We start from the raw sequence: 20,639 nt of genomic DNA on the forward strand, positions 1-20,639 counted from the left end.
TAGATGAGGCGAGGCGCATAAGGCTTCAGAAATTCTCGTAATTCGTAATTATTCTTCTTCCAGGTTTACGGTGTTTACAGATCCCAGCGTGCTCGCGGGGCGTGTGGGCATGTGAGGACACGCCTCCTCACCAATCAGTGCACAGGGGAGTGTCTCCTCACGCCTCTAGCCCCACTCGGCTCGGTTTGGCTCGCTTCAGGCCCACTCCAAAACCGTGCGAGTTTTGGGTGCTAAGTAAGGCTGAAGCGAGCTGAGTCGTGCTGCTCTGAGGTAGTCGAAACGCGAGCCGTGTCGGGCTGAAGTGAGCTGAAAAAGGGTAGTGGAAAAGGGCCATTAGATTTCACACACGCCCCAAATGACATTGCACGAAAAGTTCTGCAACTTCCTCAAATGGGAAGTCCTCAAAGCCTGTCTTGGCATAGTTTAGATGAAAAAGGCAGTCCACTATACTGATACCAAGTTGGTTGCGGAGGCCAACCTTTTATTCTGTTGCTACAGCTGAAGACCCTTTCAGCCTCTGCATTACCAACCAGGACAAAGAGATGCAACAAACCATCCCAATTGCCCTACAAAATAGTCATCCTATCACATGCACAGTCATGATTGCAAATTTATAAGTTAAAATTGCTTGTTTGTTTCATCATCATTTTCTCTAATGGAGGCTTTGATCAATTACCTGACCCCATAGTAATGGTAACTATGCTGCCATGGTGGGGGAGCATGCTTGTAGTGCTTCATTTAGCCGTTAGTTGTTATTGATTGGCATGGTAAGGTTTTGCTGCGTTTTTGGACATGCAAATTTTGAACGAAACAGACATCAGGTGGGTTTTTTTTTTAATTTGGCAAAAGTAAATCATTGGGGGGAAAAAACTAGAGATTTCTAAACGTAATGGGGGGGTGGAGACATTCTCTGTAGAACTATATCAAACGGAGAGGTCAAAAACCCTATGGTATGCCCTCTTCTTTTCCACGAATAAAATTTAAGAATAAAAATAATAACTTCAGAACTGGAGCAAGGTGCTCATTCTTGTCCAGTGAAATGAATGAGTGGGACAGCCTAAACTTCACCGCGTTCAATCTGGTTTGGCTGCCAGAGAATCAAGTCCCCACCTTGGTTGAAACAGCCAATTTTCTGAGTGGGTGCCCAGTCTGGATTGTATAAGGGTTGTTTTACAATCAGGGTACGCAAGCTAAAAATCACATTTTAACACTTATTATCTTCAATATCAAAAGGCTTGACTAAATAAACTTGGTTGTTTATTGTAGCCCTGTGATAGCTCTATTTACCATGCAAAAAAAAAATTGGTGATAACGTTATTTTTGGTGAATGTATGGCAATATGTGTCATATTTAGTAAAATTACTCGTGTCATTTAGAAAAAGTGCTTTTTTTGACCACAGGTGGCTCCAAAAGGGATGCACTTAAATCATTCTTTATACCATAAAACAAATATTTGGTTCCATATCATTGGAAACATAGTTAAGTTTTAATGTTGAATGCCAGTAAGTTTTCAGACTATTTTGATCAAATTAGTATGTAATTGTGTCAAAAAAATGTCCTCTCCGAGACAGCTAATTTTTCAATATAAAATAACATATCTAAAATGATTATTTTCATCCTAAAATATGGTCAAGATATTGGGACATAAATATTAGAGACAACTAACACAAAGCTTACAGCCTTCTATTTAAAAGCACTATGGAAGTAGTGGATTCTGAATTGTCAAAAATAAAATTATTACTGCAAACACGAGCCGTTTTGGTTTGTAGCCTCTATTAGATCAGCCCTGCCGATGATGTTCCGCCGTGCTCGTCTCCTCTCTGTTCTAAGCCTCAGCGTTTCCTCGCCCTCTTTCCGAATCACGGATGGAATTCTAAAAGATCAGAACATGCCATGATCATGAGTACTGTTGTGACCATAACCATATACAGCACAAATGGCATAGCTGAAAGAATGCTTAAAGGAGATACGCAGAACCTTTTATTTTTAAATAAATTTGAGTGGATAGCATCTCCATCCTTGACTCTTGTATACTGCATAAATGGGAATAAAAAAATATATATTTTTTTGAGAGTTAAAATTGACCGCAAAGTTGGCATTCGAGCTGCCCCACTGAGCCAGCCAGCCCTGGGTATGAGACGTCACAGCGGTAACTGGTTTTAAAGGAATACTCCGGAGTGAAATGCTTTTTAGGTCTATTTTCGTATTATTGGGAGTGCATACGTCGAGTTGCTACCACAATCGCATCAATCGGATGTGTTTTTGAGAATTTGTTTTTTGTGATTTTAACCGGAAAGCGCTAACACAACAGTGCGCGGGGCATGTCTTTTTGCCGATACAAAACGCTAGTTTTAAAACCATTGCAAAACTCAAAACAACATGACAGTTCTGTGGAAGTGAGTAGAGGGTTCCTACAAAAAACGAAGTGTCCCTAGCTCTGCAAGCGCACGGACAGTGTGCGTAGAAGAGTAAATACAAAGCCAGTGACCTTTCCTGAAGTCGGTCTTCCTCAGACGCCATCTTCATGGGACAGTCGACTTTTACGGAAAATTCATGATTTATTTATTTATTTGTTTTTTAAATGCGTTTTTTAGGAAGGTGACGAGGACCAGTTTGGAGAAGTACGCGATGAAGGCTCTGATGACAGTGAGGGCGAGGAAGCAGATGTGGGATGTACATTGTCTGCTAATGTAAGTATTCAAGCCATCTATAGTCCATTTCATTGAAGTGGATTATATCCATTAGAGAGAAATAACATTTTTGCTTAAAGAAAAAGCAAGGTTTGCTTGTCTGCCAGTGACGTGCTCAAGAGTTCTTTTAGATTTCACCATGAGCATTAATCCCATGAGCCTTAAACTATTTTCAGGGTAGCTTCACTACTTTTAAGTTCTTATCTTGGTCATTATAAGGACTAGTTATGTATCATTCCCCCCCCCGAATAGTCTAATGTATGTAGAACTTCAGTCATTTGATATACTTGCAGTTTTATATTAACCTTTGTCAAGGGGGGGAAAAAATGCTTCTTTGAAAAAAAAAATACTAACACGTTTTTCCATGTTGCTCACTATCAGATGCTGGCTATAGAGATTCTCCCCCCCCCCCCCCCCCCCCCTTTCTCCCTGAAATTGTGTCCGTGAGATTGTCTGTCTGAAATCTGGCAGTATAAGAATCTTGATGGTGGGGTACTCTATGACTTAGCAATTTTCTAAAATATGTCCTTGGTGCTTAACGTGAAAAAGGCAATTTGTTTTATTTGCTGTGATTTCCAAACCGGATTACTCAACAATGCACAGAGGAACAACTAGTATCATTGGAAAGGGTCAGTTCTGCTGTTTAGTTTGATATGCGGTCCATTGTGAAGTGATGGACTTTGTGTTTCATATCTATGCAGTGATGAGTTTGAGTAATTCAGACGAGTAACTGGTGTGGAGATGGATGCAGAATTGTATTCAGATTGTAACTATGATTAAATTTGTTGTAAATTCAAAATTATTTTTCTCATGAAGACTTCATCGTGCTGAATAGCATCACTGGAAAGATCAAGTGTTATTGTTTCATGTGATCTACCTCGCAGCAGTGACAGCATAGTGGACTATATAGGGAGTTTGCCATTTTCTAGCGCTGTCCGAATGTACAGTGAGAATTATTATACCCTATATAGTGGGCTCATAGTATCCTACAATGCCCCGTGAAAAGTAGTGTACAACCGATGGTTGCTAACCAAGCAGTATATAGCATCATGCACTGCAGTCGTGCTGAAAGAAAGTGTGTTGGGGTGAAGAGATGGGAAGAAATGCACTATAAGCGGACATTGAAGTACAATTAAAAATAGTAAGAGAATAGAAGTTAAAATCGAATGACAGATAAAATACAAGAATAAGTTATAGTGCAGAGCAAGGAATTGATTAAAAGCCTCATATTTGATTTAATAAAAGGCAGCAGCAAGGAAGAAAGTATTCAACCTTGATTTAAAACAACTGAAAGATGCAGCAGACACAAAGTATTTTGTATTTATTAATGTGGGAAATGCTCTCAGTATAATGTATTTATCTAAAAAAAATATGCATGTATTTATTACTTTAAAAACCCACCAACTGACTGATCTGGCACGTTTTAATTATGCGGCAGTAATGACATAAATAACGGCGCAGCGGAGTAGTGTCAAAGTGTTTGGGGGTCATTCTCCAATTTTACTATATAGTCCTCTATAGACCCCTTTCACATGACGTCACCACGCCGCGAGATTTTGTTAGGCGCCATATTGGAAGACCAAGTACATGCACTCACACAATATAAAACAAAGTACGAGCGAGAGTAAAGTGACACGATGGGTGATAATTCTGGTTGTGAGTACATTACCAGTTGCAGAAACGGCACGGTATGTGGAGAAACTGGCTGTGATTGATGGGTTTGACCCATATGATAAGACTCAGAAAAAATGATGTGAATCCAAGCACACAGTTTAACGCAAAAGTTCGTTTATATCCCGACCTTGTCAGCTGTCAGATTTATGTTAATGGACCCGGTAAGCTGATAAATATTTATTTTTTTTCTTTACCAAATTCTACCAGAAAACGAGAGCGTCCGAAAGGGAAAACCGAGCCGAGCCGCCTCACGGCTGTAATGCAAATTGCTTTCCTCCTCCGTATACAAGTGCGCTTCCATGGCAGGGAAAAAGAAACTACATTTTGCCGCCTATGTAGTCCCCTATTTAAACAAATAGGAGTCATTCAGGATTCAGCCATGTTTTTGCTCCGTGTTTTTACTCGACCAAAGTTATACAGTATTATGAGCTTTAAATTGCATAAATAAAACCATTTGGTGAAACTTTGAAGAAGAGATTGTACTGGTTTAAAGTTTTTACCGAACGTTTTCATGTCGACTCCAATTAATACACTAGTAGAATCGATGACTAGTTTAGTAGGCCAAAACTTTTTTTCAATTTTTGACTGTACCAGCCTGAAAAAAAACTTGCGACAGTCAAATGGAAAAAAAGCAAGCTGGTCATGTTGTACTGGACTAATCTATGACTGAGTATAGTAAGTGATACTAGTACTGATACAATAAAACAGACGACTGTAATCTGGTAGGCAGCACGATTTATATTATTTCTCCGTGTCAGATACATAAGGAGGACCGGACACCAATTCTGCCATCTGTTTGCTACCCAGACATTGTAAACTATTTGTTGTTTACACCCAGTGCCTACACTGCTGATGACTTGAAAGCCTACAAAGGGCTACAGGCTTACAATTATGTTGTTAGTAGCTTGGTTCGTGATATTACAGCTGTTATTAAGAATAACCTACACATAGTTATGGCCAAGGTAATCTTGTTGATATTTATCTTTTAATAATATATCTTTTCAGTTGAAAAATTAATACTTTTTGTTACTATTAAGGTATCCATAATTTAGGTTAATTTATCCAAATTATACATATGTATTTATGATATATGCCTACACAACAACTATGCTTTATTTATATAATAGGAGGGAGAGCAAGCCCCAAACCATCCTAAATTATTATTATTATTAAATTGTAGAAGTCTGGGAGGCTTGCTCCTCATCCAGTTATCAACTTGAGGCCAATTTAGCATGTTTTAAATCTGAGTTTCTTGCATTTGCTTACCTCAAAGTGTCCGCAGATCATGCACAGACTTATCCATTATATCCACAGTTTTTTGCCAAGTCTCACACAGGTTTCTTTCAAGTCTACTGTTGGGCCAATAAATCATAAATAAAACAGCTCAGATTTGTTTGTTTAAGTCGTTTGCCACTCCACTTTATTCCCGTGGGTTCACATACCGTTGCCGTTATTTCCCCCTAATCACGAGTTTGTTGGTCTTCCAAAATGGCGCAGGGTCTGTTTACTTCCGGTTTCGGGTGACGTCAGTGAAAGGGGTCTATATAGAATTCCCTAGGGTGTAGTGAAAGAGTGATTTCAGACATGGCCCATGTTCAGAGATGTTCCTCATTTTATTCTAAAATCAAAAATGAGTATTCACACACGGGTGTGGTGAGGCATATGAATGGTCAATTCAAACAGAGAAATGAATATATTCTTCTACAATTGGTTAAGGCCCACTTTACACGGGGACGGTCTGAAACAAAAATGCAAAAGTCCGTTTTCGTTCTCACTTTTCCGTGTCTACACGATCATTTTCAAGGAGGAAATCTGCGTCTATATGGTGACGTATAAATGTGTGGAATTCAATTGGATGTGCATGCCAGGCGGCTAGGTGGTGCTGTGAAAGACCTCCGCTATGTCTGCACGCATGCGCAACGTCTTCCGTCTTGTCTGATCTGCACATCTGCGCCGTGAAAACTTTGACTACTCTGGCTATGGTAAGTAAGAAAGTAAGTAAAAAAAGTAAGAGCATACTATACCCGCCTCTGTTCATTAACGGTATATGTGCAGATTCGGTATAGATGTTCGAAGGACTCCTGGACGTTTATTAAAGCTGCCAGAGCAGCTTGAAGGTCCGTTGGATCGATGTAATCAGACATGCTCTTACTTTTTTACTTACTTTCTTACTTCCCGGGCTGGCATGTACAGTATGACATATGTATGACGTAAACGCGTACCCGACGTGAGCAGATCCGAGCAGAGTTTCGCGTATTGGGTAGTTTAGACGGATATGTAACCGGGGCTGTTTTTAACTTGTCCACTCTGGAAGGCGTTTTCAATTTTTTCCATTTTTCAGCCTCGGAAACGCCGTCCCCGTGTAGACGAAAGGCACTTCCGATAAAATATTTAGTCGTTTTTACCCGACAGCGTCCTCGTGTAAACGGGCCCTAAGACTTGGTGGCAAATAATGACGTGTGTAGAAATGGGGAAAGGAGTTCAGTGTGGTGCCAAGTAAGAAGTTGACCTTGGGTGCAGAAGAATACACAGTGAGTGTTGTGTGCTAGTTGGAACATCCTGTGTAATTATCAAAAATGGGTGCATCCCCAAAGATGAATTTTATGAACATCTTAAACTAATAAGTTTAAATTGCCTATTTTTATTACATTTTATAGCGTTTAGTAGATGCCTTTGAGTAATTTACAGAATTGCTTTGTAGTCTGCATCAAAAACACATCCTCATGCTTGTTCACTAGGTCAGGGACTGAATACCATCAAGAAAATTGTGAATACCAGTTTTATATTATTGGCAGTAATTATTTAAAAATAAATAAAATGAGCCAACACAAACGCACGTAAATTAAGACAAGGGAAACTTCATTCAGTTATGCTTTTAAAAAAAAAATTATAAAAGGATTATGGGCTGGTCTGTCTGGCTTGGGGCGATCCAAGCCATAAACAAATGTGGGTAAATCTGCCTCAAATCACCAGATTTTGGAAAATGTTCCTGCTTGACCATTCCAGATTTACTTCATGCTTTCAAAGATTGTCATTGGGCCCAATAAACAGTGTGCAAAATTTCAGCCTTGCATCTTTGTTAGTTTGAGATATTGGGGTATGGCTGAAATGTAAAAATGAGTGCTATAGAAAAAACTTTGAAGTTCCATATGCAATAACTTTTGAACCATTTCGGCTAGATACATGAAGTTTTAGTCTGTGATTATCACACCACAACATGCTTCATAACACCAGTTCAGCTCATTGAAATTTAAATTCATTTGCCAACAGTTTGACCAACAAAATCGATAATCAGTTCTATTGTGTGTTGCCTATCTAGCTTGGAAGTGCAGGAGATGTGATGACAAATAAAAAGAAAGACCTTCATCCAAGAGATATCGATGCGTTTTGGCTTCAGCGACAGCTCAGTCGTTTCTACGATGATGCTATTGTGTCTCAGAAGAAAGCTGATGAAGTTCTGGAAATTCTCAAGGTAAAAAAACCCAAAACCCCACTTTCTTTATCCCCTTGAGGAGTTTTACTTTTCTTGTTGCATAACTCTTAGAATGGATATTCTGGTCCTGAAATTTGTTACTCACCAACCATAATTGCATACCCACATCTTTTTCTGTTTTCAGACTGCCAGTGATGATAGGGAATGTGAAAATCAGTTGGTACTTTTGCTGGGCTTTAACACCTTTGACTTCATCAAGGTCCTACGCCAGCACAGACGCATGAGTAAGGGCTTTGCTGACATGTTATTTTTAAATTGGCCGGGGGGAATTTGAAGTACATGGTTTATTGACCAAACTTGGGGAAGTAAACTCCAAGCAATTGATAACCCTCTGAAAACAAGAGCCCAATGACTGTTTTGCATAGTGCTCTGCTATTCGGAGGGTTTCCACTTGCTTGGAGTTGACTTATCCAGGTTGGTCACTAAACCATGTACTTGGAATACCCATTGTTCTTTTCACAATGCTCCATTTTTCTACCTCTTGCAGTCCTGTTCTGCACCATGTTGGCAAGTGCTCAGAGTGACTTGGAGAAGGAGAGGATTATGAGCAAAATGGAAGCGGATCAGGATTTGTCCAAAGTTCTTTATCAGTTGCAGGAGACTGAAAAAGAAGACATCATTCGAGTGCGCACTTTCACTTCTTTTCATTGTCTAATCACTATTTAAAGCTGCTTGGGTAGGCATGTAATGATTCTCATGATTCAGTTCACAGTATTGGGTTCCTGAATTGATTTTCCCATATTTTTTTTTGAAAAAAAATTTATTTTATTCCCAGAAAAATGCAACATTTTACATATTTTTAACTGAGATTCCTTTTGTTTAAAAAAAACTATTTTTTATTTCCTGAGTAGCCAACAATAATTCCCCACATTTGTAAAGGTTGGAGTAAAATATCATGTATAGCCTGTTAACTAAAATATTCCTTTAATTAAAAATGTACGACGTTAGTAACAAAATAGGCCTTTTATTAATAAAGGCCTTCTCTTTAGCTTTTGGAAGTCTGTACAAAGATGGCTTCAGTCTATTTATACATTGCACAACAGCTCTTTCCCATTTTTAGATCTCGTGTGGGGGGGCTTTTTTTGTGGTATTAGAGCCGTTTACTATATACAGTGTGTATGTATAAAATTTTCATCCATTTGAACCATCATAAATTTGTATCTCGATTCATCATCGCATGATGTATCGTTACATGCCTACTGCTGAGTGTAAGATTTTAGGGTTTGAAAATTAGAAGCCTTTTCTGGCAGAAGGACCATATTTTCTCCCTGGCTAAATGACTGACTTTCTTTTCACACTGACATTTCAGCCTAAATATTTGCACACTTATTAAATGATTGGTAGAAGGAAATGACTACTGCTTTATTTTTCTTTGTAGGAAGAGAGATCACGAAGAGAAAGAGTTAGAAAGTCTCGAGTAGACAGTAATCTGGATTCAATGGACATCGATCATGGACAGGTGGTTTAAAATATTTACCAAACCCTTTATTTTATTCATGTTTTTAATTTGAAGCTAAAATTATTGTATTTTAAAGTTGTTTTGAAGCTGTTGTGTTCTCTGCTATTCCATTTTTTGCAGACAATGTCAGCCCGGCATCTGCTAGATCTAGAGGACCTTGCCTTCACCCAGGGCAGTCATTTTATGGCCAACAAGCGCTGCCAACTGCCCGATGGTTCCTTCCGCAAGCAAAGGAAAGGTTATGAAGAGGTTCATGTACCTGCACTTAAACCTAAGCCCTTCTCTGAAGACGAGGTGCGCTTTTGTTTGTGGTCCTCCCCCAACCCGGTTTATGTTCATAAATCTTTATTTACTTAATTCTAATGGCATCAAACATTTTGAGTCTCTGCTGGTGCATTTAGGAAAGGAGTTGTTATATAGAATATGCAGTGCTATGCAAAAGTCAGATGCCCCACCCCCCCAAAAAAATTTAATTGCTATTCACTAGCCAATGTTAGTTCTTTAGTGGCAAATATGATGAAAAATATACAGTTGATTTAATTCAGTTTTCAGTCAAGCAGCCATGCAGCACTTGCATTATATGTCTTAAAGTTTGTGGACACCTGATCATCACACCCATATTTGGGCCTTCCCTAAACTGGTGCCTGAAAGAGGAAAGTGCTCAGTTGTATAGGATGTATTTTCTTACTGTAGCGTTACACTTTGCCTTGTCTGGAACCAAGAAGCCTATCCCAAACATGTTCCAGCATCACAATGCCCCTGTGCAGAAAGCAAGGTTCATAGACAGGGTTTGCCAAAATTGGAGTGGAAGGAGGAGACTGGCCTGTGAAAAGCCCTCATCTCAACCCTGATGAACACCTATGGGATGAATTGGAATAACGGCTGCACTCCAAGCCTCCTTGCCTGACATGAGTGCCTGACCTAACTACTGCTGTTATGGCTGAATGGACACCTTCCCACAGGCATGCTCCAGAATCTAGTACCCCATTTCTACCTGCACTTAATCATATATTTTCCACTATTATGCTGTAATGGTGTCGCGAGGAAATGGGAACAAAATGGCAAACTCAAACGTTAATCCCCTTGCAACCTAGTAACACGGATGGAAATCTTTTGCCGTGGCTCCAGTGGGAATCGGAACTATTAGATGTTTCTTATGACCAGTTCTGATGTTGCTGGCGGTGATGTAAATCATAGTGATTGTGACGGAACTACTCATACTGCCTCAATGTAAAGAAATTGGTGGCAAGCTCAAAACAACAGCAAAGAAAACAGAGGCAGATATAAGCAAAAATGTTATCCATAACTTTTTTGCTTGAACATGTTCAGAAACTGAGCAAGAACTCTGAGATGTGACACAGCTCAGCTCGTTCCATATTGCTAGCTACTAATGTCTCCGCTTGGGCTTTTCACAGCAGTGGAGTTGTTGCCTCATGAATTGTCTATCTGGTCTCGCATGGTTCACATGTCTCACAGAGGTTCGCGTGCTGTAGTATTCCGTTAAATAGTCAGGTGGGAATACTAGTGCATCTCAAGCAATTAGAATATCATGAAAGTTCAACTTTGTTGTAACTTAATTCAAAAATTCAAATTATTTTTGAAAAAAATCAAATTAATAAAAAAAAAATCTGATTATTCCTGAGATTTAATCCAAAAAAGTTTTACAAGACAGAAATGTACACATTCTGAAAAGTATGTATGTTCCAGAATCTAGTACCCCATTTCAGTGCTCAGTTGTATAGAGCTTGGTACACTCAGTACTTGGTTGGGACTCCTTTAATAGGAGGTGTTATTGAAGCCCAAGATGCTTTGATAGTGGTCTTCAACCCATCTGTTTTTGGGTCTGGTGTTTGCAGTCTTCCTTTTGACAACACCCAGTAGATTCTCCATGCGGTTTAGGTCAGGCAAGTTGGCTGGCCAATCAAGCACACTATTATGGTCAGCAAACTGTTTTGGCACTGTGGGCAGGTGCTAAGTCCTGCTAGAAAAGGAAATTGTCCCCATAAAACTTGTCACCACATGGAAGCATGAAGTGCTCCAAAATCTGGAGATGGCTGCATTGACTTTGGACTTGGTAAAACGCAGTGGACCAACACCAGCAGATGACATGGCACCCTTTCTCTCCTTAGCCCAGGTAAGACACTTCTGATGTAGTCTCTGGTTCAGGAGTGGCTTGTTATGAATGAGACCCTTTCCTGAAGATGTCTGTGCATGGTGACTCTTGATGCCCCGACACCAGCTTCAGTCCACTCCTTGTGAAGCTCTACCAGGAGATTTTGGAGCACTTCATGCTTCCATCTGCTGACAAGTTTTATGGAGATGACTACAATTTCCTTTTCCAGCAGGACTTGGCACCTGCCTACAGTGCCAAAACTACTTTCAAATTGTTTGCTGACCATGATATTACTGTGCTTTGATTTGGCCAGCCAACTTGCTTGACCTGAACCCCACAGAGACTCTATGGGGTATTGTCAAGAGGAAGATGAGAAATACGTGACCCAGCACCAGATGAGCTGATGGCCACTATCAAAGCAACCTGGGCTTCAAGAGCACTGCAGCAGTGCTACAGGCTGATCACCTCCATGCCACGCCATATAGATGCAGTAATTAGTGGTAAAGGAACCCAAGTATGAAGTGTATAAATTAACATGCTTTTCAGAAATTAGATATTCCTGTGTTGTAAACCTTTTTTTTTTTTTTTTTTCTTTTTTTTTTTTTTTTAAATTGATCTTCGGAAATATTCTAAGTTTTGAAATATTGGATTTCTGATGGATTTTTTTTTTTGAGCTATAAGCCATCAAAATTGCCGAAAGTCAAGTGTTTTGCCTTTGTGCTGCTTTTCTACATTGTCTGGCAAGATGTATTACATGCTTGAGTTTTAATTTTTAGTGTGTCCCCCCCCCCCCCCCCCCCTTCTTTTTCAGACTCTAATTGCTATTGAGAAGATGCCAAAGTACTCCCAAGCAGCGTTTGAGGGACTCAAGACCTTGAACCGCATCCAAAGCAAGCTGTTCAAGACCACTATGGAGACTGACGGAAACCTGTTGGTGTGCGCTCCCACTGTAAGATTAATTGTTCAGTCATCATTCCAGATTTTTCATCTAGAGGTTCTTGTTTATGTATAGTTGGGCTTCATATTCTAAACATGCTTCATTTAAACTGCCTCCTTTTATAGCAGTGTGAACAGTAATGAGCACACAATTATTTAAAATTCAACATGTCGCACAGATGCAAACTGCATCAAGTGCAGGGATTTTTGCTCAGCAAAAAACTAAAGTTCTCTAATGTATGTGCTCCACTCTACAAACAGTTCTCTCTGTCATGTGTTAGTTACATAAGAGATGGGGTTTTGTCAGCACTTAATTTTAATTGGCATTTTAAAAAATACCATGGGATTATTTCTTAACGTTTTACACTCGTCGGGAGCTCTGCTTTTAGGCAGTGCGCGCATATATAGATTAAATAAATAACTTGATGCATGACTGTGTGTGATGCATGCAGATGCAGTGGCAATGTGAACGGCATTGTTCATACCTTCACCTGTACATTTGGGAGATTTTAAAAGCAACAGTTTCCAAGTTCAACTGTAAAATGTTTAATTTTGTGCATAGTGATTTTATACACACTGACACTGTTTTTCTTAACTTTCTGCTGCCGTTGTACTTCTTGCTATGGGCTGCATCTCAAATCAAGCCTTTCACCTCACAGTCAAAAGTATTTAATTCTGAAAATCGTATGCAAATTTGGATTTTTCTGTAGGTTTGAAGGTTAAATGAGATGGGTTTGAAGGCTTTTAAAATTCAAACACCTTACTGTAATTGGTAAACAGTGTTTGTATTGAATAATGGTTCAGTGATGCAAAAGTATGTGATTTTAGACAGCACTAGCTTATCAGCGGTATGCGGACATGAGAAATTTGTCAACTTTTATTGCTGAACTATGCTTGTGCTGTCATGTGATAGTGAAAAGACTGAAATAAGATGGACCCTATGAATTTACATGTAGCTTGTATGAATGAGACTCCCAGTAACATTTAAAAATACCCCCCCACACACAGACCAATACTTACTTTTTGACTCTCATCACCCACTGGAACACAAGCTAGGTGTTATGAGAGCCCTACAATACAGGGCTAATAACGTACCCACCAGCACTCAGGCCCAAGAGGAGGAGCACAAACACCTGAGCGAGGCCCTTAAAACCTGTGGTTACTCCAGTTGGACCTTTTGTGAAAACGGCTACATGTTCCAGAAAGAACACCAACACTGTGGATGAGGAGAAGCATAACAAGCACAAGAGCATCGTTATCCCATACGAGTCTGGGGTATCTGAGAAACTCAGAAGGATTTTTGACAAGCACCGCATCCCTGTATTTTTCAAACCTAGTAATACACTCAGACTAGTACACCCCAAAGACCGTACACTACACACCCAGAAAAGCAACCTGGTGTATGCTGTCCAATGCAGTGAGGAATGCTTGGACCTGTACATTGGTGAAACCAAGCAACCACCCAAAAAAAAAAAAAAAAGTATGGCCCAACACAGGAGGGCCAACTCTTCAGGTTAAGACTCTGCTGTCTATCTACATCTAAAGAAGGCACACTCCTTTTGAGTACAGCAATATACACATTTTGGACAGGGAGGTCAGATGGTTTGAAAGAAGAGTAAAGGAAGCCATCTATTGCCCCTTTTCCACCAAAGCAGTTCCAGGGCTGGTTCAGGGCCAGTGCTTAGTTTGGAACCAGGTTTTCTGTTCCAAAGAACTGGCTCTGGGGCCAGAAAAACCGGTTCCAGGCTAGCACCAGCTCTTTGCTGGGCCAGAGGAAAGAACCGCTTACGTCAGCAGAGGGGGGGGCGGAGTTGTTAAGACCGACAACAATAGCAAGACCGCGAAAGGTTGCCATTTTTAAGCGACGAAATGCAGCAGTTGTACAAATGTGAAGTCATCCATTATTGTTGTTGTTGCTTCAATGTTCGCGCCAAGGTTTATGCAAACGCAGCGACGTAACTGATGTATACACAGGGCTTTCCACTAAGGCTCATACTAGCCAGCCATGACAAATAAGTAGCCAGCCGGGGGGGGGTAGTAAACACAAAATAAACTCCTGTGCACGCAGTTCCCAGGATTAAATGTATTTTCCACAGACCATTTATTTGTTCACTTTATTCAAATACAAAGTAAAATGGCAGTAAATCATCTTTCTTTTCTTGCATATTGCATCATGAGGCGTTCCTGGCTTGTAAATCTCTTATTTATGGTGCATGACACATTCACGCAACTGAGCATGCTATGAATTAACGACAACGGTCTGCAGTGGAGGCTACACAAACACTCAGCGAACATTTCTCCATTTGTGTATGAAAATACACTCCAACGACTCAGTTTGGTTTCATTTACAACCAGCGGTGTCTTTTGATGCCAGCACGTAATTGAACGAGAGAAGACTAGTTTACCGGAGACAAAATAAGCGTTATCTCTGCTTCTGTTCCCTCCGATGTCGCCTCCACTGAGTGCGCGCGTGCACCGCATGTCGGGGCCGCGGATGAGTTACTCTCCCTTGATCAACGAAGTCGGCGGGGAATTTGTGGTCATTATCGGTACAAACAGTGCGAATCATAACTTAAATGAGTGCGGTTCAGTTTGACATTGTCAGTCCGTTAGATAAACATTTAATTTTATTAAAATCGAAAATTGATATTTAGAGCCTGTGGGCTACAAAAATACGTCATTAAAGTAGCCGGCTGGACTTAATTGTGTAGTCGGCTGTATGGCCAGCAGCTCGTGCTTGTGGAAAGCCCTGTATACAGCGACGTAATGACGTGGCTCCCCTTAGCACCCCGAGCTATGGAAAAGCAAACTGGTTCTCAGCTGGCTCGCAAGTTGAATGAGTTGTGAACCAGCACCAGCACTGGCCCCGAACCAGCCCTGGAACTGATTTGGTGGAAAAGGGGCATATGTGAAATTGGAAAAACCATCCCTCACCAGAGGAGGTGGTCTGTGACACCACCTGTCTCCCACTTAGGCCACATCCACACGACAACGGCAACGAGATTTTATAAAAAAAAAAATCGCATCCACATGGCAACGGATCAGTAAAATATCAGGTACATATGGCAACGCAATGCTTGCTGAAAACGATGCAATACACATGCCACACCTCTAGGGGCGCTGTAAGAGGGTCCCATCGGAGACACCAGAACAATAGAAGTAGACGCATGCGCATAAACCCCTTCTACCCGGTGTGAAGCACTGTCAGGAACAAATGCTGCTTTTCCACTACAAACGCGGCTGAGTTGGGCTGAGCCGTGCCGTGCTGAGTCGAGCTGAGCGGGGCTGTTGGAGTTGCATTTCGACTACAACCGCGCTGAACCGTGCTGGCTGGAAGTGGGTGGACACATTGGGTGGAGTTAGCGAAAGTGGGTGGACGTCACATGATGTCGTTAGCGGCGCAAACAGTGACATCAGTGATCTTTTAAGCGGTAGTCTCACGACCCGGATAGTAAACAATAAACATGGAGGACATGGAGTCGTTAGTGTTGCTGGTCTTGGTGCTGTGGCTTGTTGTCACCGACAACGCCAACAGATACTGGCAAGAGCGTGTAGATGAGGCGAGGCGCATAAGGCTTCAGAAATTCTCGTAATTCTTCTTCCGGGTTTACGGTGTTTACAGATCCCAGCGTGCTCGCGGGGCGTGTGTGGGCATGTGAGGACACTCCTCCTCACCAGTCAGTGCACAGGGGAGTGTCTCCTCACGCCCCTAGCCCCACTCAGCTCGGTTTGGCTCGCTTCAGCCCCACTCCAAAACCGTGTGAGTTTTGGGTGCTAAGCAGGGCTGAAGTGAGCTGAGTCGTGCTGTTCTGAGGTAGTCAAAACGCGAGCCGTTTCGGGCTGAAGTGAGCTGAAGCGAGCTGAAGTGAGCTGAAAAAGGGTAGTGGAAAAGGGCCAAAACACACAAGAAGAAGAAGATGGCTGCGACTACGCGAGGAAATCGTGCCTTCTGTGTGTACAAATTAGTTTTATTCGTGTGCATAGTTTTATATAACTTAATGTTCTTATTGTGTGTGAACATTTTGAAAAGCATTTTTATATAATTTAGATAACTTTTTATATTGTGTGTGAACATTTTGAAAAGCAGTCTTATCCAATAAAAAAAAGAAATTCAAGAAATGATTCAGTTACTTCTTTATTTAAAAGAAAAGCTGTATACAAAAGTGAATGGAATGCAGTGGTTCATACAAAACAGCGAGAGTGCTGCTTGTTCTAGTCATGTGGTTGTGATGTCATCGTAAACAAATCTGTTCTACTCATCCAGACGACTTCGCAACGGCACCGTTGCCAGATTTTTCCACTCTGGAACCCGTTCTCAAAAAATATCGTTGTGGGGCACCCAAAACGCCAGTGCCGTGTGGACGCCAGGCCGAAACAATAAACAATTTTATCAGGTTCACCTGAATCCGTTGCCGTGTGGACAGGGCCTTAGAATGCTGTCCTTTCATCCCTATCCAGGAGATTTCACACCTTAGCCCATGTTTACATTAGACCGTATCAGCGGATCATCAGATTAACGTTTTTAAAACGATTAGTGTGCACACAGCAACACCAATACATGATTTGCGTGCACACAGCAACACCAATACACGGATACGCTCGGCTCCGCAGGCATCCTGCGCTCCAAATCACTCCGCCCTGAACAGCGAGCGCCCTCTGGAGGGTGCGCACTCCGGCCTTGCGCAGCTCACAGAGCACGCGAGTGAAGTGCACAAGCTGTGATTCGGGACTGAGCTGCTGTGTGTGTGTGATCCCAGCGCATATCACTTACCACTTGCAAGTGGAAGGATGGCAAGCCTAAAGACAATCATAACTACACAATGGGCAATATTTGCATCAGTATTTTCATACTTTTATACTCTTTAATGAAAGGTGATACAAGGCGGAAGTCCGCGCCGTTTTTCAGCAGTCGCGTCACATGACCAACGCCAGCGAATCAGGAAGGTGGATGTCACAGTGACATTGTCCAATGACGGCGCCAGCTAGAGTTCAGCACAGCGTATCCGCGTATCTCAATGTTTACACAGCACCGGAGCTGACACGATCTGGATTGAATACGTGGACCCTGGCGGATTCTCGTTTCCCGGCGTTTTCAGGTGGTTTAATGTAAACGGACAGTGCATCCGCAAAGAAAACGAGACAGATACGGTCTAATGTAAACTTGGCCTTTGTCTCCAAGAACAGTGGTCGTTAACAAATGGCCTCATGTGACTCCAGTAACTCTAAGGACCCTAAATGACTGTTGTTAAAACAGAATGACTCACGAACAAAGTTGACTCGAGACTTTGAGGCTGTCCACACGACAACGGATTCAGGTGAATCTGATAAAATTGTTTATCGTTTCAGCCTGGCGTCCACACGGCACCGGCGTTTTGGGTGCCCCAAAACGAGAACGGGTTCCAGAGTGGAAAAATCTGGCAACGGCGCCGTTGCGAAGTCGTCTGGATGAGTAGAATGGATTTGTTTACGATGACGTCACAACCACATGACTAGAACAAGCAGCACTCTCGCTGTTTTGTATGAACCACTGCATTGTATTCACTTTTGTATACAGCTTTTCTTTTAAATAAAGAAGTAACTGAACCATTTCTTGAATTTCTTTTTTTTTATTGGATAAGACTGTTTTTCAAAATGTTCACACACAATATAAAAAGTTATCTAAATTATATAAAAATGCTTTTCAAAATGTTCACACACAATAAGAACATTAAGTTATATAAAACTATGCACACGAATAAAACTAATTTGTACACACAGAAGGCACGATTTCCTTGCGTAGTCGCAGCCGCCATCTTGTGTGCTTGTTCCTGTGAGTGCTTCACGCCGGGTAGAAGAAGGGGTTTATGTGCATGCATCCTGCTACTTCTATTGTTCTGGTGTCTCCGATGGGACCATCTTATAGCGCATGTAGAGGTGTGGCATGTGTATTGCATCGTTTTCAGCAAGCCTTGCGTTGCCATATGTACCTGATATTTTACTGATCCGTTGCCCATGTGGACGCGATATATATATATATATATATATATATATAATAATTTTTTTTTAAAATAAAATCTTGTTGCTGTTGTGTGGATGTAGCCTTTATCACACCCTGGAGCACTAAAACTATTAAATCGGTGCCCTTGATGATGAATCCACAGAGATTAAATCCCAGGGTACTCACACCAGCTGGTCAGACTAGCCCAGTCTAGTCAGACAAGCTGATGAAGTTAACTGAAGAAGCCTCTTGGATGGGAGGTGAAACATCTTCAAAGACTTAACCAAGTCTCGTTGTGTTGGGTTAAATTTTCTTGAGGTTACTATGACCTGGATGAATGAGAATATTCACAGACATCTTAGTATCAGGTGTAAACAAGCCACAGCTGCTTGATTCTTAAGCCTGCCTGCTCTTCTCTTCCAGGTAAATAATTCACTAAGATCCACAGAAATCTTTGCAGAAATGTAGTGTAGCTTCACCTTCTGCTTTATTTTTAGCGTCATTGTGTAGCATATAAATGCCACAATGAGGCACACTTATTTAAAAACTGATAAATTTGGTAAAATACTTGCAGAACTACGATGTAAACAGAGAATATAAACAGCTGAGTTGCTCCAAGTGAGCACTACTGACGTCCTCGCGTACGTCACCACCACAGGAAGCCCATCTGGCATTTTCAAGAGAATTCATTTTTCTCGAGCACTATTTGGTCTCCGAAAATGCAAGTTTGATTTTTCAAATCTGCGACTACTTTTACTTAAGAAGTTTGGAAATAAATCCACTGGAGGAACCCTTTTAATATAACCATTCATCAATGTTTGTGAAGGCTGTAGTCAACTTAAAAAAAACTACCTTCATTTGTTTCTCTTTTGGCAGTCTGTAAGAGCTCTCATTTCTCAGTGAATCTCTTTGCGGTCTCAATACTGCCCTTTCCCATTTAAGGCTACATCCACACGACAATGGCAACGAGGTTTTTTTATTTATTTATTTTTTTAAATATCGCGTCCACATGGGCAATGGATCAGTAAAATATCAGGTTCATATGGCAACGCTTGCTGAAAACGATGCAATACACATGCCACACCTCTACGTGTGCTGTAAGACGGTCCCATCGGAGACACCAGAACAATAGAAGTAGACGCATGCGCATAAACCCCTTCTTCTGTAGCATCAACCACATAAAGTTTTGATTATTAGTCAGTAGCGTAAAATAGTATCTATTGTCTAAGACACTTATTTATATTTCATATTAAAACGTCTATGTAAATTAATACATAGAAAGCCTGGCCAGGCGCCTTCACTTTAAGAGAAATTCAGGGCGAGCATGAGCCTAGGTTCTTCCCTGTCACTCAGAGCCTAATCTAGGGCGCGTAATACACGTTTATCTGTCTGTCGCACATTCACTTTTTGGGTGCGAGAGTGATATCGCGTATCTATTCATTTTGTCACGCATTTATAAGTAGAGAGCGTGTAGTCGTGTTTTACTGAATCTTGTGCGTATCAATTTGTCAGCACCCGCTAGCAAGCACTGCAGTAAATATAGCGTTGTTTACACACCAATCGGAAAATATCGGAAAGGACCGAAGTATTCCGAATGGTTTATTTAGCAGGTAAAACAGTTTTGTGAACTATTATATCATTGGTCACTGAACCGGAAGACAGTGTATCTCAACCAATCGTGTGAAGTGTTTTAAAAATACCCAAAAGCACATGGCATATCGTTCTGTCTCATCCAAACATAACATTTAGACCCTCCAGGATTTCGCGATTTGCAACATCAACGCAAATTCAACCAATCCCCATGAATTCAGGGCGGTGTTGCAATTCTATCCAATCACCGCAACTTTCCCGGTGACGTCGACAAACTACCTTCCGCCTTACTTCCGTGTATACATTCAAGAGAAGCAGCATGTGCACAGTGTTGCCAGATTGGGTGGTTTTAAGTGCATTTTGGTGGGTTTTGAACATATTTAGGCTGGAAAATGTCAGCAGTATCTGGCAACATTGCATGATGTGCGAGTCAGTGTTTATAGGCTTAAATTCTGTTACTGAAAGTGTTATGTTTACAGTGAAGCACTGTGTGCACTTTTTTTAAACTTAATACAAGAAATTAATGGATGCCAACATTTTTGCCAAAATGGTATTTTATTTTCCATTGTTTAGGCAGCTTCAGCATCATACTGTGAGATTCTGTTCAAATTGTTTTGTTTTTTTTTCTTCTATGAAGCCTGAGCCATTTATTTTATTAGTTTATAATTATTGTTTAATTTAGTCTTCAGGAGAGACTGCCTGCACAC

General features: G+C 41.0%; 1 protein-coding gene across 1 annotated transcript in view; it reads left to right on the forward strand.

The window, feature by feature from the left end:
* snrnp200 (small nuclear ribonucleoprotein 200 (U5)) overlaps window positions 1-20,639 on the forward strand; it is a 153,248-nt gene that overhangs the window by 14,815 nt on the left and 117,794 nt on the right. The window contains exons 6-12 of the mRNA XM_060931753.1: window positions 2,595-2,690; window positions 7,684-7,836; window positions 7,982-8,081; window positions 8,345-8,481; window positions 9,236-9,316; window positions 9,437-9,610; window positions 12,241-12,378. Coding sequence (XP_060787736.1) covers window positions 2,595-2,690; window positions 7,684-7,836; window positions 7,982-8,081; window positions 8,345-8,481; window positions 9,236-9,316; window positions 9,437-9,610; window positions 12,241-12,378 — 879 coding nt within the window. The remainder of the gene's footprint in view (window positions 1-2,594; window positions 2,691-7,683; window positions 7,837-7,981; window positions 8,082-8,344; window positions 8,482-9,235; window positions 9,317-9,436; window positions 9,611-12,240; window positions 12,379-20,639) is intronic.

The sequence above is a fragment of the Neoarius graeffei genome, chromosome 10 (assembly GCF_027579695.1).
Source record: "Neoarius graeffei isolate fNeoGra1 chromosome 10, fNeoGra1.pri, whole genome shotgun sequence".
Taxonomy (NCBI): Eukaryota; Metazoa; Chordata; class Actinopteri; order Siluriformes; family Ariidae; genus Neoarius; species Neoarius graeffei.